The sequence below is a fragment of the Panulirus ornatus genome, chromosome 16 (genome assembly GCF_036320965.1).
Source record: "Panulirus ornatus isolate Po-2019 chromosome 16, ASM3632096v1, whole genome shotgun sequence".
Lineage (NCBI taxonomy): Eukaryota > Metazoa > Arthropoda > Malacostraca > Decapoda > Palinuridae > Panulirus > Panulirus ornatus.
This window is the reverse complement of record NC_092239.1, coordinates 45952767-45971271: the sequence shown is the minus strand read 5'-3', so window position 1 is coordinate 45971271 and position 18505 is coordinate 45952767. Positions and strand designations below refer to the sequence as shown.

Below are 18505 nucleotides of genomic sequence, written 5' to 3'. Positions count from 1 at the left end.
ACCATGGAAAGCTGTGTAGGTATGTATATTTGCGTGTGTGGACGTGTGTATGTACATGTGTATGGGGGGGGGGGGGTTGGGCCATTTCTTTCGTCTGTTTCCTTGCGCTACCTCGCAAACGCGGGAGACAGCGACAAAGTATAAAAGAAAAAAAAAAAAAAATATATATATATATATCCCTGGGGATAGGGGAGAAAGAATACTTCCTACGTGTTCCCTGCGTGTCGTAGGAGGCGACTAAAAGGGGAGGGAGCGGGGGGCTGGAAATCCTCCCCTCTCATCATTTTTTTTTTTTATTTTCCAAAAGAAGGAACAGAGAAGGGGGCCAGGTGAGGATATTCCCTCAAAGGCCCAGTCCTCTGTTCTTAACGCTACCTCGCTAACGCGGGAAATGGCGAATAGTTTGAAAGAAAGAAAAGATATATATATATATATATATATATATATATATATATATATATATATATATATATATATATATATATCACCAAGTTATTTGCAGTGCGACGACATTTTTCATGTAGATGTTGATATTATTATTTTGGATGATCAATCCCCATCACCAGCAGATTGTAAATCAAGAGTATTCTAACTTATAATACATCACATAGAGTGTTCACATCACTTTATGAAAACAACAAATATTTCAGAACTATTGAGTCTCATTTAGTGAGGTAAACAACATTCATTTAGTTGGTTAAATGTGACATTTTTACAGTTGAAGTTAAAAATTAGCGATATACTGTAAGAAATGAGCAATCTCTCTCTCTCTCTCTCTCTCTCTCTCTCTCTCTCTCTCTCTCTCTCTCTCTCTCTCTCTCTCTCTCTCTCTCTCTCTCTCTCTCTCTCTCTCCTCCCTGCAGGTGTAGTATGCATCTCCACCTGCCCTATAGCCCAAGTGGAGCCCAGTCGTTACGTATTGCCTCATGGACGCCGCGCCAGGGGCTTACTCTCACCTCCCACCTTCCACTCTTCCCTGACAAGTACAACAAGTGAGCATAATCGTGTCTGGATGTTCTACACTCTAGCTGGTCAACAATACACTTGGATTTATGGACTATATTAGCTCGCCATATTTCTACTTTATATCTGTGAGGAGAATGAAATTCATGGATGCTTCTAATTTATGTAATGTAATTCAAAGTTCGTATTGTAGGAATTCATAAAGTAGCTGAAAATATGTAGTTGCAGCTCAATCTCCTCAGCTTCTACGGTGCCACCATTGATGTTGCTGCGACCAGCTACAAGCCCCTATGGTTCAGTGTGGAGGAAACAGGGTCAGATGGTACCTCTGTAAGGACGGTTACTGGGATGGACTACCTCCTGCTCCAGACTATAGCGAAGGCACTAAACTTCACCTTCAATGTCGTCCCGATTACTTACTGGTCCGAAGTAAGGCGAGAGCAGTTACTACTAGCGAAATTGGTGTGCTTTTTTAATCTAATATTTTATAAGACACACACACACACACACCCTAAGCTCCTCACGCGCTCAATTACATATACATACTATATATAGATATATATATATATATATATATATATATATATATATATATATATATATATATATATATATATATATATATATATATATATATCTTTTTTTTTATTTATCTCTTTATTATACTTTGTCGCTGTCTCCCGCGTTAGCGAGGTAGCGCAAGGAAACAGACTAAAGAATGGACCAACCCACCCACAAATATGTCCAAACACAACACATATGCATACTTATACATCTCAACGTATACATATATATACACACAGACATATACATATATACACAGTTACACAATTCAAACAGTCTGCCCTTATTCATTCCAGTCGCTACTCCGCCACATATGAAATGAAAACCCCCTCTCCGTATATACGTGAGGTAGCGCTCGGAAAAGACATCAAAGGCCACTTTCGTTCACACTCAGTCTCTAGCTGTCATGTATAATGCACCGAGACCACAGCTCCCTTTCCACATCCAGGCTCCACACAACTTTCCATGGTTTACCCCAGACGCTTCACATGTCTTGGTTCAATCCATTGACAGCATATCGACCCCGGTATATAACATTGTTCCAATTCACTCTAATCCTTGCACGCCTTTCATCCTCCTGCATGTTCAGGCCCTGATCACCCAAAATCTTTTTCGATCCATCTTTCCACCTCCAATTTGGTCTCCCACTTCTTCTCGATCCTTCTACCTCTGACATATATATCCTCTTTGACAATTTGTCCTCACTCATTCTCTCCATGTGACCAAACCATTTAAAAAGACCCTCTACTGTTGTCTTAACCAAACTGATTTTGTTACCACACATCTCTTTTACCCTTTCAATACTTACTCGATGAAACCACCTCACACCATATATTGCCCTCAAACATCTCATTTCCAGCACATCCACCCACCTCCGCACACCTCTATCTATAGCCCACGCCTTGCAACCATATAACATTTTCGGAACCACTATTCCTTCAAACATAACCATTTTAGCTTTCCAAGATAACGATCTCGACTTCCACACATTTTTCAGCGCTCCCAGAACTTTCGCACCCTCCCCTACCCTATGATTCAGTTCGGCTTCCATTGTTCCATCTGCTGCCAATAGCACTCCCAGATATCTAAAACATTTCACTTCCTTCAGTTTTTCTCCATTCAAACTTACCTCCCAATTGACTTGTCCCTCAACCCTACTGTACCTAATAACTTTGCGCTTATTCACATTTACTCTCAGCTTTCTTCTTTCACACACTTTACCAAACTCAGTCAACAGATTCTGCAGTTTGTCACCCGAATCAGCCAACAGCGCTGTATCATCAGCGAACAACAACTGACTCACTTCCCAAGCTCTCTCACCCACAATAGACTTCATACTTGCCCCTTTCCAAAACTCTTGCATTCACCTTCTTAACAACCCAATCCATAAACAAATAAAACAACCATGGAGACATCACGCACCCTAGCCGTAAACCACCATTCACTGAGAACCAATCACTTTCCTCTCTTCCCTACACGGACACAAATCCTCGATAAAAACATTTCACTGCTTCCAACATCTTACCTCCCACACCATATATTCGTAATACCTTCCACAAAGAGTCTCTATCAACTCTACCATATGCCTTCTCCAGATCCATAAATGCTCATACAAATCCATTTGCGTTTCTAAGTATATCTCACATACATTCCTCATAGCAATCACCTGATCGACACATCTTCTACCACCTCTGAAACCACACTGCTATTCCCCAATCTGATGCTCTGTACATGCCTTCACCCTCTCAATCAATACCCTCCCATTTAATTTCCCAGGAATACTCAATAGACTTATACCTCGGTAATTTGAGCACTCACTCTTATCCCCTTTGCCTTTGTACAATGGCACTATGCAAGCATTCCGCCAGTACTCAGGCAAATCACCATTAGTCGTACATAAATTAAATAACCTTACCAACCTGTCAAGAATAAATTCACCCCCTTTTTGATAAGTTCCACCTCAATGCCACCCGAACACGCTGCCTTGCCGGCATTCCATCTTCCGCAAAGCTTTTACTACCTCTTCTCTGTTTACCAAATCATTCCCCGTAACCCTCACACTTTGCACACCACCTCGACCACTCTATCATCAAACACATTCAAAAAACCTTCAAAATACTCACTCCATCTCCTTCTCACATCACCACTACCTGTTATCACCTCCCCAATAGTTCCCTTCACTGATGTTCCCTTTCGTTCCCTTGTCTTACGCACTTTATTTACCTCACTCTAAAAATGTCTTTTTATTCTCCCTAAAATTTAATGATATTCTCTCACCCCAACTCCCAATTGCCTTGTTTTTCGCCTCTTGCACCTTTCTCTTGACCTCCTTCCTCTTTCTTTTATACATCTCCCAGTCACTTGCATTATTTCCTTCCAAAAATCGTCCAAATGCTTCTCTCTTCTCTTTCACTAATAATCATACATCTTCATCACACAACTCCCTACCCTTTCTAATCTCCCACATACCACACTCCTCAGCCACAAGTATCTTTTGCACAAGCCATCACTGCTTCCCTAAATACATCCCATTCCTCCACCACTCCTCTTACGTCCTTTGTTCTCAACTTTTTCCATTCTCTGCTCAGTCTCTCATGGTACTTCCTCAAACAAGTCTCTTTACCAACCTCACTTAATCTCATCACTCTCTTCACCGAACATTCTCTTTCCCTTTTTGAAAACCTTTACAAATCTTCACCTTAGCCTCCACAAGATAATGATCGGACATCCATCCAGTTGCACGTCTCAGCACATTATCATCCAAAAGTCTCTCTTTCACTCGCCTATCAATTAACATGAAATCCAACAACGCTCTCTGACCATCTCTCCTACTCATATATGTATGCTTATTTATATCTCCCTTTTTAAAACAGGCATTCCCAATCACTGGTCCTTTTTCAGCACATAATTCTACAAGCTCTTCACGATTTCTATTTACAACACTGAACACCCCATGTACAAAAATTATTCCCTCAACTACCATATTACTCCCATTTGCATTCAAATCACGCATCACTCTAACCCGGTCTCGTGCATCAAAGCTACTAACACACACACTCAGCTGCTCCCAAAACACTTGCCTCTCCTGATTTTCTTCTCATGCCCAGGTGTATATGCACCAATAATCACCCATCTCTCTCCAACCACTTTCAGTTTTATCCATATCAATCTAGACTTTACTTTCTAACACTCTGTCACATACTCCCACCACTCCTGTTTCAGGAGTAGTGCTACTCCTTCCCTTGCTCTTGTCCTCTCACTAACTTTACTCCCAAGATATTTTCAAACCACTCTTTCCGTTTACCCTTGAGCTTCGTTTAACTCAGAGCCAAAACCTCCTAGCTCCTTTCCTCAAACATGCTACCTATCTCTCCTTTTTTTTTCATCTTCGTTACACCCACAAACATTTAGACACCCCAATCTGAGCCTTCGAGGAGGATGAGCACTCCCCGCGTGACTCCTTCTTCTGTTTCCCAGTTTAGAAAGTTAAGATACAAGGAGGAGAGGGTTAATAGCCCCCCCACTCCAGTCCCCTTATTCATTCCCGTCGACACCCCGCCACACACGATATAACAACCCCATCCCCCCGTATGTGCGCGAGGTAGTGCTAGGAAAAGACAACAAAGGTCACATTGTTCACTCTCAGTCTCTAGCTGTCTTGTATTATGCACCGAAAACGCAGCTCCCTATCCACTTCCAAGCCCCACAAACCTTTCCATGGTTTACCTCAGACTCTTGACATGCCCTGGTTCAATCCATTGACAGTAAGTCGACTCCAGCATAGCACATCGTTCCAATTCACTCTATTCCTTGCACGCCTTTCACCCTCCTGCATGTTCGGGCCCCGATCACTCAAAATCTTTTTCACTCCATCTTTCCACCTCCAATTTGGTCTTCCACTCCTCCTCGTTCCTCCATCTCTTATACATATATCCTATTTGTCAATCTTTCGTCATTCATTCTCTCCATGTTACAAAACGATTTCAAATTACCCTCGTTTTGCTCTCACAACCAAACCGGTTCTATTACCACACATCTCTTTTACCCTTTCATTACTTACTCGATCAAACCATCTCACAACAAATATTGTCCTCAAACATCTCATTTCCAGCATATCCATCATCCTCTGCACAACTCTATCTATAGCCCACGCCTCGCAACCATATAACATTGTCGGAACACTATTGCTTCAAACATACCCATTTTTTCTTTACAGATAACGTTGTCGACTTCCACACAATTTTTAACGCTCCCTCCCCCACCCTATGATTCAGTTCGGCTTCCATTATTGCATCCGCTGTCAAATGCACTCCTAGATGTCTAAAACACTTCACTTCCTCCAGTTTTTCTCCATTCAAACGTACCTCCATATTGACTTAAACCCTCAACCCTACTGTACCTAATAACCTTGCTCTTATTCACATTTACTCTCAGCTTTCTTCTTTCACGCACTTCACCAATCTCAGTCACCAGCTTCTGCAGCTTCTCACCTGAATCAGCCAAGAGCACTTTATCATCAGCGAACAACATCTGACTCACTTCCCAAGCTCTCTCATACACAACAGACTGCATACTTGTTCCTCTTTCCAAAACTTTTGCATTCAACTTCTTAACAACCCCATCCACAAAGAAATTAAACAACCATGGAGATATCACACACCCCTGCCGCAAACCTACATTCACTGAAAACCAGTCACTTTCCTCTCTTCCTACACGTACACATATCTTACATCCACGATTAAAGCTTTTCACTGCTTCTAACAACTTACCTCCCACACTATATTTTCGTAATATCTTCCACAGAGCATCTCTATCAACTCTATCATATGCCTTCTCCAGATCATTAATGCTACATACAAATCCATTTGCTTTTCTGAGTATTTCTCACATTTTTTTCATGCAAACACCTGATCCACACATCCTCTACCATTTCTGAAACCACACTTCTATTCCCCAATTTGATGCTTTGTACATGCCTTCACCCTCTCAATCAACACCCTCCCTTTTAATTTCCCAGGAATACTCAATAAACTTGTACTTCTGTAATTTGAGCACTCACTTTTATCCCCTTTGCCTTTGTATAATGGCTCTATGCAAGCATTCCGTCAGACCTCAAGCACCTCACCATTAGTCATACATATGTTAAATAACCTTACCGAGCAGTCAACAATAAAGTCACCCCTTTTTTTAATAAATTCCACCTCAATACCATCCGATTCCGCTGCCTTGCAGGCTTTCATCTTTCGCAAAGCTTTTACTAGCTCTTCTCTATTTACCAAATCGTTCTCCACAACCCTCTCACTTGGCACACAACCTCGACCATAACACCCTATGTCTACTACTCTATCATCAAACACATTCAACAAAACTTGAAAATACAAACTCCATCTCCTCACATCACCACTACTTGTTATTACCTTCCCATTAGCCCCCTTCACTGATGTACCCATTTGTTCCCTTGTCTTACGCACTTTATTTACCTCCTTCCAAAACATCTTTTTATTCTCCCTAAAATTTAATGATACTCTCTCACCCCATCTCTCATTTGCTCTTTTTTCGCCCCTTCCACATTTATCGTAACCTCCTGCCTCTTTCTTTTGTATATCTCCCAGTCATTTGCATTATTTCCCTGCAAAAGTCGTCCAAATGCCTCTCTCTTCTCTTTCACTAATAAACTTAATTTTTCATCTCACCACTCACAACCCTTTGTAATCTGCCCACCTCCCACGCTTCTCATGCCACAAGCATCTTTTGCACAAGCCATCACTACTTCCGTAAATACATCCCATTCCTCCCCCACTCCCCTTACGTCCTTTGTTCTCACCTTTTTCCATTCTGTACTCAGTCTCTTCCTCACACAAGTCTCCTTCCAAGCTCACTTACTCTCACCACTCTCTTCACCCCAACATTCTCTCTTCTTTTCTGAAAACCTCTACAAATCTTCAGCTTCGCCTCCACAAGATAATGACCAGACATCCCTCCAGTTGCGCCACTCAGCACATTAATATCCAAGAGTCCCTCTTTCGCGCGCCTATCAATTAGCACGTAAGAAACAGAAGATAAACAGAGAAGAGTCAGGAAAAGCTTTGCAGAAGACGAAAGCCGGCAAGGCGCGGGATTGGATGGAATTGCAGTGGAATATATGGAAAAAGAGGGTGACTGTAATGATGACTGGTTGGTAAGGTTATTTAATGTATGTATGACTCACGTTGAGGTGCCTGAGGATTGGCGGAATGCCTGCATTGTATCACTGTACAAATGCAAAGGATATAAAAGAGTGCTTAAATTACAGAGGTATAAGTTTGGTGAGTAGTCCTGGGAAATTATATGGGATGATATTAATGGAGAGGCTGAAGTCATGTACTGAGCATCAGATTTGGGAATAACAGTGTGGTTTCAGAAGTGGTATAGGATGTGTGGAACAGATGTTTGCTTTGAAGAATGTATGTGAGAAATACTTAGAAAAGCAAATGGATTTGTATGCTGCATTTATGGATCTAGAGGAGGCCTATGATAGAGTTGAAAGAGATGCTTTGTAGAAAGGATTAAGAATATATGGTGTGGGAGACAAGTTTCTAGAAGTAGTGAAAAGTTTTTATCGAGGATGTAAGGCATGTGTACGAATACGAAGAGAGGAAAGTGATTGGTTCTCAGTGAATGCTGGTTTCCGGCAGGTGTGCATGATGTCTCCATGGTTGTGAAATTTGTTTATGGATGGGGTTGTGAGGGAGGTGAATGCAAGAGTTTTGAAAAGAGGGGCACGTATGCAGTATGTTGTGGAGGAGAGAGCTTGGGAAGTAAGTCAGTTGTTGTTCGCTGATGATATAGCGCTGGTGGCTGATTCGAGTGAGAAACTGCAGAAGCTGGTGACTGAGTTTGGTAAAGTGTGTGAAAGAAGAAAGCTGAGAGTAGATGTGAATAAGAACAAGGATAATAGCTCTAGTAGAGTTGAGGGACAAGTTAATGGGGAGGTAAGTTTGAATGGAGAAAAGGTGGAGGAAGTGAAGTGTTTTAGACATCTGCAAGTGGATTTGACATCGGATGGAACCATGGAAGCAGAAGTGAATCATAGGATGGGCGAGCGGGCGAAAGTTCTGGGAGCGTTGAAAAATGTGTGGAAGTCGAGAACTTTATTTTAGAAAGACAAAATGGGTAAGTTTGACGAAATAGTGGTTCCAGCAATGTTATATGGTTGTGACGCGTAGGCTATAGATAGAGTTGTGCAGAGGAGGGTGGATATGCTCGAAATGAGATGTCTGAGGACATTATGTGGTGTGAGGTGGTTGATCGAGTAAGTATTGAAAGTGTAAGAGAGATGTGTGGTAAAAAAAAAACAGTGTGTGGTTGAAAGAATAGAAGGGGGTGTTTTGAAATGGTTTGCTCATATGGAGAGAATGAGTTAGCAAAGATTGACAAAGAGGATATATATGTCAGAAATGGAGGAACGAGGAGAAGTGGGAGACCAAAATGGAAGGACCAAAAGGGAAGCAGTGATGGCTTGCGCAAAAGAAGCTTGTGGAATGAGAAGCGTGGGAGGTGGGCAGATTACAAAGGGTAGTGAGTGGTGTGATGAAAAAGTAAGATTATTCCTGAAAGAGAAGAGAGAGGAATTTGGACGACTTTTGCAGGGAAATAATGCAAATGACTGGGAGTTATATAAAAGAAAGAGGCAGGAAGTTACGATAAATGTGGAAGGGGCGAAAAAAAGGGCAAATGAGAGATGTGGTGAGAGAGTATCATTAAATCTTAGGTAGAATGAAAAGATGTTTTGGAAGGAGGTAAATAAATTGCGTAGGACAAGGGAACAAATGGGTACATCGGTGAAGGGGGCTAATGGGAAGGTAATAACAAGTAGCGGTGATGTAAGAAGGAGATGGAGTTTGTATTTTGAAGTTTTGTTGAATGTGTTTGATGATAGAGTGGTAGATATAGGTTGTTTTGGTCGAGTTTGTGTGCAAAGTGAGAGGGTTACGGAGAACGATTTGGTAAACAGAGAAGAGGTAGTAAAAGCTTTGCGAAAGATGAAAGCCGGCAAGGCAGGAGGTTTGGATGGTATTGCCGTGGAATTTATTAAAAAAGGGGGTGACTGTATTATTGACTGGTTGGTAAGGTTATTTAATGTATGCATGACTCATGGTGAGGTGCCTGAGGATTGGCGGAATGCGTGCATAGTGCCATTGTACAAAGGCAAAGGAGATAAGAGTGAGTGCCCAAATTTCAGAGGTATAAGTTTGTTGAGAATTCCTGGTACAAATATGGGAGGGTATTGATTGAGAGGGTGAAGTCATGTACAGAGCATCAGATTGGGGAAGAGCAGTGTGGTTTCAGAAGTGGTAGAGGATGTGTGGATCAGGTGTTTGCTTTGAAGAATGTATGTGAGAAATACTTAGAAAAGCAAATGGATTTGTATGTAGCATTTATGGATCTGGAGAAGGCATATGATAAAGTTGATAGAGATGCTCTGTGGAAGGTATTAAGAATATATGGTGTGGGAGGCAAGTTGTTAGAAGCAGTGAAAAGTTTTTATCGAGGATGTAAGGCATGTGTACGTGTAGGAAGAGAGGAAAGTGATTGGTTCTCAGTGAATGTAGGTTTGCGGCAGGGGTGTGTGATGTCTCCATGGTTGTTTAATTTGTTTATGGATGGTGTTGTTAGGGAGGTGAATGCAAGAGAGTTGGAAAGACGGGCGAGTATGAAGTCTGTTGTGGATGAGAGAGCTTGGGAAGTGAGTCAGCTGTTGTTCGCTGATGATACAGCTCTGGTGGCTGATTCATGTGAGAAACTGCAGAAGCTGGTGACTGAGTTTGGTAAAGTGTATGAAAGAAGAAAGTTAAGAGTAAATGTGAATAAGAGCAAGGTTATTAGGTACAGTAGGGTTGAGGGTCAAGACAATTGGGAGGTAAGTTTGAATGAAGAAAAACTTTAGGAAGTAAAGTGTTTTAGATATCTGGAAGTGGATCTGGCAGCGGATGGAACCATGGAAGCGGAAGTGGATCATAGGGTGGGGGAGGGGGCGAAAATCCTGGGAGCCTCGAAGAATGTGTGGAAGTAGAGAACATTATCTCGGAAAGCAAAAATGGGTATGTTTGAAGGAATAGTGGTTCCAACAATGTTGTATGGTTGCGAGGCGTGGGCTATGGATAGAGTTGAGCGCAGGAGGGTGGATGTGCTGGAAATGAGATGTTTGAGGACAATGTGTGGTGTGAGGTGGTTTGATTGAGTAAGTAACGTAAGGGTAAGAGAGATGTGTGGAAATAAAAAGAGTGTGGTTGCGAGAGCAGAAGAGGGTGTTTTGAAGTGGTTTGGGCACATGGAGAGAATGAGCTAGGAAAGATTGGCCAAGAGGATATATGTGTCGGAGGTGGAGGGAACGAGGAGAAGTGGGAGACCAAATTGGGGGTGGAAAGATGTAGTGAAAAAGATTTTGTGTGATCGGGGCCTGAACATGCAGGAGGATGAAAGGAGGACAAGGAATAGAGTGAATTGGATCGATGTGGTATACCGGGGTTAACTTGCTGTCAGTGGATTGAATCAGGGCATGTGAAGCGTCTGGGGTAAACCATGGAAAGCTGTGTAGGTATGTATATTTGCGTGTGTTGACGTATGTATATACATGTGTATGGGGGTGGGTTGGGCCATTTCTTTCGTCTGTTTCCTTGCGCTACCTCGCAAACGCGGGAGACAGCGACAAAGCAAAAAAAGAAAAAAAAAAAAAATATATATATATATATATATATATATATATATATATATATATATATATATATATATATATATATATATATATATATATATATATATATATATATATATATATATACATATATAAATATATATATATATATATATATATATATATATATATATATATATATATATATATATATATATATATATATATATATATATATATATATATATATATATATATATATATATATATATATATATATATATACATACATATATATATATATATATATATATATATATATATATATATATATATATATATATATATATATATATATATATATATATATATATATATATATATATATATATATATATATATACATACATACATATATATATATATATATATATATATATATATATATATATATATATATATATATATATATATATATATATATATATATATATATATATATATATATATATATCCCTGGGCATAGGGGATTAAGAATACTTCCCACGTATTCCCTGCGTGTCGTAGAAGGCGACTAAAAGGGGAGGGAGAGGGGGGCTGGAAATCCTCCCCTCTCGTTTTTTGTTTCTTTTAATTTTCCAAAAGAAGGAACAGAGTGGGGCCAGGCGAGGATATTCCAAAAAAGGCCCAGTCCTCTGTTCTTAACGCTACCTCGCTGACGCGGGAAATGGCGAATAGTTTAAAAGAAAAAGAAAAGATATATGCATAGACATGTATCTATATATATATCTATATATATCTATTTTATTTATTTGCTTTGTCGCTGTCTCCCGCGTTAGCGAGGTAGCGCAAGGAAACAGACGAAAGAATGGCCCAACCCGCCCACATACACATGTATATACATACATGTCCACACACGCACAATATACATACCTATACATCTCAATGTACACATATATATACACCCACACACATATACATATATACACATGTACATAATTCATACTGTCTGCCTTTATTTGTTCCATCGCCACCTCGCCACGCATGGAATAACAACCCCCTCCCCCCTCATGTGTGCGAGGTAGCGCTAGGAAAAACACCAAAGGCCCCATTCGTTCACACTCAGTCTCTAGCTGTCATGTAATAATGCACCGAAACCATATATATACATATATATATATATATATATATATATATATATATATATATATATATATATATATATATATATATATATATATATATATATATATATATATATATATATATATATATATATATATATTTTTCTTTTTTTTTTTAAACTATTCGCCATTTCCCGCGTTAGCGAGGTAGCGTTAGGAACAGAGGACTGGTCCTTTTTTGGAATATCCTCAGCTGGCCCCCTCTGTTCCTTCTTTTGGAAAATTAAAAAAAAACGAGAGGGGAGGATTTCCAGCCTCCCGCTCCCTCCCCTTTTAGTCGCCTTCTACGACACGCAGGGAATACATGAGAAGTATTCTTTCTCCCCTATCCCCAGGGATAATATATATATATATATATATGTATATATATATATATATATATATATATATATATATATATATATATATATATATATATATATATATATATATATATATATATATATATATATATATATATATATATATATATACATACATATATATATATATATATATATATATATATATACATATATATATATATATATATATATATATATATATATATATATATATATATATATATATATATATATATATATATATATATATATATATATATATATATATATATATATATATATATATATATATACATATATAATACTTGATCGCTGTCTCCCGCGTTAGCGAAGTAGCGCAAGGAAGCAGACGAAATAATGGCCCAATCCACCCACATACACATGTATACACATGAACGACCACAGACGCACATATACATACCTATACATTTCAGCGTATACACACATATACATGCATAGACAAATACATTCATACAGTTGTATATATTTGTATTTGCTGCATTCATCCTTCCTTGTCGCTACTCCGCCACACATGAAATAGCATTCAACCCCCGCTGCGAGTTAGCGCTAAGAAAAGACAACAAAGGCGACATTCATTTACACTCAGTCTCTAGCTGTCATATGTAATGCACCGAAACTAGTGCCCTTTTTCCACATCAAGGCCCAACAAACCCTGTTTACCCCCAGACGCTTCAAATTCCCTGTTTCAATGCACTGACAGCACGTCGGTCCCGGTGTACTACATCGTTCCAATTCATTCTATTCCTTGCGTGCCTGTCATCCTCCTGCATGTTCAAGCCCCAATCGCTCAAAATCATTTTCATTACATCCTTCTACCCCCAATTTGGTCTCCCACTTCTCGTTCCCTTCACCTCTGACACTTATATCCTCTGTCAATCTTTCCTCCCTCATTCTCTCCATATGACCAAAGCATTTCAACATATATATATGTGTGTGTGTGTGTGTGTGTGTGTGTGTGTGTGTCTGTGTGTGGGTGTGTGTTTGTGTGCTTGTGTGTGTGTATGGTTGTCTCATTATGACGCATAATCAGAATACATATAGCTCTGATCTTTTGTTCCACGTTTTCTACCAGGCTCTTGATCTAACGTCAGAGAGGAAGGTGTTCATGACCCCTGTCTACCACGCAGTTCTCTACCATCGCCTGGAACGCTTTGAGTACACCCTTGGCTACACGTACGCCTTTATCTCCTTCAGCATGGCCAAGCCGAAGCTAACACCAAACTGGCTGAGCCTCTACTATCCTCTGGCTGACGAGGTCTGGGCCTCCACGTTGGCTGCATTGTTGCTCGTGCCCGCTGTTCTCTCTGGGGTATGAACAACATTATCTCCCTGACTCACATATTCATTGGAAATTTCTCACATCTGGAAAATGCAAGCAAATATATCTACACATCACAATTATTGAATCTACGAAATGACATTTATAATAAAACTTGTATGTATATATACATTTACTTACTTTAAAACATTAAATCTACGACAAATTAGAATTAAAAGGAAAGTGCTAAAAGTCCTCCTACCAAATTACACGAAATGTTAATTCATATTGATGCTTTCTATATCATTATCGAAAAAGAATATATAGCACATATGTAGTATGACACACAAATATCAGAAATTGTAAACCATTACCAAAAAAAAGCACTACAAGAAATAGCAAAATTAACAAGAACAAATATATCATCTTTAGTCCTACATCCAAACTAGGTGTTAATCCTTTCCTTGGGGTTTGTCGATAAAACTGTGCGTGTGTACACAAATAAAGATAAATACAAGGTATATATATATATATATTTCTTTCTTTTAAACTATTCGCCATTTCCCGCGTTAGCGAGGTAGCATTAAGAACAGAGGACTGGGCCTTTGAGGGAATACCCTCACCTGGCCCAATTCTCTGTTCCTTCTTTTGGAAAATTAAAAAAAAAAAAAAAAAAAAAAAAAAAAAAAAAAAGAGAGGGGAGGATTTCCAGCCCCCCGCTCCCTCCCCTTTTAGTCGCCTTCTACGACACGCAGGGAATACGTGGGAAGTATTCTTAATCCCCTATCCCCAGGGATAATATATATATATATATATATATATATATATATATATATATATATATATATATATATATATATATATATATATATATATATATATATATATGTATATATATAAATATATATATATATATATATATATACATATTTTGGAAAGAGGGGCAAGTATGAAGTCTGTTGAGGATGAGAGAGCTTGGGAAATGAGTCAGTTGTTGTTCGCTGATGATATAGCGCTGGTGGCTGATTCATGTGAGAAACTGCAGAAGCTGGTGACTGAGATGGTAAAGTGTGTGAAAGAAGAAAGTTAAGAGTAAATGTGAATAAGAGCAAGGTTATTAGGTACAGTAGTGTTGAGGGTCAAGTCAACTGGGAGGTAAGTTTGAATGGAGAAAAACTGGAGGAAGTAAAGTGTTTTAGATATCTGGGAGTGGATCTGGCAGCGGATGGAACCATGGAAGCGGAAGTGGATCATAGGGTGGGGGAGGGGGCGAAAATTCTGGGAGCCTTGAAGAATGTGTGGAAGTCGAGAATATTATCTCGGAAAGCAAAAATGGGTATGTTTGAAGGAATAGTTGTTCCAACAATGTTGTATGGTTGCGAGGCGTGGGCTATGGATAGAGTTGTGCGCAGGAGGATGGATGTGCTGGAAATGAGATGTTTGAGGATAATGTGTGGTGTGAGGTGGTTTGATCGAGTAAGTAACGTAAGGGTAAGAGAGATGTGTGGAAAGAAAAAGAGCATGGTTGAGAGAGCAGAAGATGGTGTTTTGAAATGGTTTGGGCACATGGAGAGAATGAGTGAGGAAAGATTGACCAAGAGGATATATGTGTCGGAGGTGGAGGGAACGAGGAGAAGTGGGAGACCAAATTGGAGGTGGAAAGATGGAGTGAAAAAGATTTTGTGTGATCGGGGCCTGAACATGCAGGAGGGTGAAAGGAGGGCAAGGAATAGAGTGAATTGAATCGATGCGGTATACGAGGGTTGATGTGCTGTCAGTGGGTTAAATCAGGGCATATGAAGCGTCTGGGGTAAACCAAGGAAATCTGTGGAGGTATGTATATTTGCGTGTGTGGACGTATGTATATACATGTGTATGGGGGTGGGTTGGGCCATTTCTTTCGCCTGTTTCCTTGCACTACCTCGAAAACGCGGGAGACAGCGACAAAGCAAAAAAAAAAAAAAAGAAAAAGAAATATATATATATATATATATATATATATATTTATATGTATATATATATATATATATATATATATATATATATATATATATATATATATATATATATATATATATATATATATATATATATATATATATATATATATATATATATATACATATATATATATATATATATATATATATATATATATATATATATATATATATTCATAAATATATTAAACGTAAGGAATTTATTTAAAAAGGGGGTGACTGTATTATTAACTGGTTGGTAAGGTTATTTAATGTATGTATGACTCATGGTGAGGTGCCTAAGGATTGGCGGAATGCGTGCATAGTGCCATTGTACAAAGGCAAAGGGGATAAGAGTGAGTGCTCAAATTACAGAGGTATAAGTTTGTTGAGTATTCCTGGTAAATCATACGGGAGGGTATTGATTGAGAGGGTGAAGGCATGTACAGAGCATCAGATTGGGGAAGAGCAGTGTGGTTTCAGAAGTGGTAGAGGATGTGTGGATCAAGTGTTTGCTTTGAAGAATGTATATGAGAAATACTTAGAAAAGCAAATGGATTTGTATGTAGCATTTATGGATCTGGAGAAGGCATATGATAGAGTTGATAGAGATGTTCTGTGGAAGGTATTAAGAATATATGGTGTGGGAGGCAAGTTGTTAGAAGCAGTGAAAAGTTTTGATCGAGGATGTAAGGCATGTGTACGTGTAGGAAAAGAGGAAAGTGGTTGGTTCTCAGTGAATGTAGGTTTGCGGCAGGGGTGTATGATGTCTCCATGGTTGTTTAATTTGTTTATGGATGGGGTTGTTAGGGAGGTGAATGCAAGAGTTTTGGAAAGAGGGGCAAATATGAAGTCTGTTAGGGATGAGAGAGCTTGGGAAGTGAGTCAGTTATTGTTCGCTGATGATACAGCGCTGGTGGCTGATTCATGTGAGAAACTGCAGAAGCTGGTGACTGAGTTTGGTAAAGTGTGTGAAAGAAGAAAGTTAAGAGTAAATGTGAATAAGAGCAAGGTTAATAGGTACAGTAGGGTTGAGGGTCAAGTCAATTGGGAGGTAAGTTTAAATGGAGAAAAACTGGAGGAAGTAAAGTGTTTTAGATATCTGGGAGTGGATCTGTCAGCGGATGGAACCATGTAAGCCGAAGTGGATCGTAGGGTGGGGGAGGGGGCGAAAATCCTAGGAGCCTTGAAGAATGGTTGGAAGTCGAGAACATTATCTCGGAAAGCTAAAATGTGTATGTTTGAAGAAAAAGTGGTTCCAACAATGTTGTATGGTTACGAGGCGTGGGCTATGGATAGAGTTGTGCGCAGGAGGATGGATGTGCTGGAAATGAGATGTTTGAGGACAATGTGTGGTGTGAGGTGGTTTGATCGAGTAAGTAACGTAAGGGTAAGAGAGATGTGTGGAAATAAAAAGAGCGTTGTTGAGAGAGCAGAAGAGGGTGTTTTGAAATGGTTTGGGCACATGGAGAGAATGAGTGAGGAAAGTTTGACCAAGAGGATATATGTGTCGGAGGTGGAGGGAACGAGGAGAAGTGGGAGACCAAATTGGAGGTGGAAAGATGGAGTGAAAAAGATTTTGTGTGATCGGGGCCTGAACATGCAGGAGGGTGAAAGGAGGGCAAGGAATAGAGTGAATTGGATCGATGTGATATACCGGGGTTGACGTGATGTCAGTGGATTGAATCAGGGCATGTGAAACGTCTGGGTTAAACCATGGAAAGCTGTGTAGGTATGTATATTTGCGTGTGTGGACGTATGTATATACATGTGTATGGGGGTGGGTTGGGCCATTTCTTTCTTGTGTTTCCTTGCGCTACCTCGCAAACGCGGGAGACAGCGACAAAGCAAAAAAAAAAAAAAATATATGAATATATATATATATATATATATATATATATATATATATATATATATATATATATATATATATATATATATATATATGTGTGTATGTGTGTGTGTGTTGATCAGGTGTTTGATTTGAAGAATGTATGTATGAAATTCTTAGAAAAGCAAATGGATTTGTATGTTACATTTATGGATCTGGAGAAGGCATATGATAGAGTTGATAGAGATGCTCTGTGGAAGGTATTAAGAATATATGGTATGGGAGGCAAGTTTTTAGAAGTAGTGAAAAGTTTTGATCGAGGATGTAAGGCATGTGTACATGTAGGAAGAGAGGAAAGTGATTGGTTCTCAGTGAATGTAGGTTTGCGGCAGGGGTGTGTGATGTCTCCATGGTTGTTTAATTTGTTTATGGATGGGGTTGTTAGGGAGGTGAATGCAAGAGTTTTGGAAAGAGGGGCAAGTATGAAGTCTGTTGGGGATGAGAGAGCTTGGGAAGTGAGTCAGTTGCTGTTCGCTGCTGATACAGCGCTGGTGGCTGATTCATGTGAGAAACTGCAGAAGCTGGTGACTGAGTTTGGTAAAGTGTATGAAAGAAGAAAGTTAAGAGTAAATGTGAATAAGAGCAAGGTTATTAGGTACAGTAGGGTGAGGGTCAAGTCAATTGGGAG

General features: G+C 39.3%; 1 protein-coding gene across 1 annotated transcript; it reads left to right on the top strand.

Moving 5' to 3' along the window:
• Window positions 1-870: 870 nt before the first annotated feature.
• On the top strand, window positions 871-14385 carry LOC139754285 (uncharacterized). Its single transcript, XM_071671667.1, has 3 exons — window positions 871-992; window positions 1206-1392; window positions 13822-14385. The coding sequence occupies exons 1-3, from the start codon at window positions 871-873 to the stop codon at window positions 14062-14064; spliced, it is 552 nt and encodes a 183-aa protein (XP_071527768.1). The 3' UTR covers window positions 14065-14385.
• The last annotated feature ends 4120 nt before the right edge of the window (window positions 14386-18505 follow it).

Excerpts from the sequence above, each read along its gene's own strand:
- LOC139754285 (XM_071671667.1), top strand. The coding sequence starts at position 871 with ATGCATCTCCACCTGCCCTATAGCCCAAGTGGAGCCCAGTCGTTACGT. Across the intron at positions 993-1,205 it reads TTCCCTGACAAGTACAACAA|CTTCTACGGTGCCACCATTG; the intron begins GTGAGCATAATC and ends CAATCTCCTCAG. Across the intron at positions 1,393-13,821 it reads CGATTACTTACTGGTCCGAA|GCTCTTGATCTAACGTCAGA; the intron begins GTAAGGCGAGAG and ends GTTTTCTACCAG.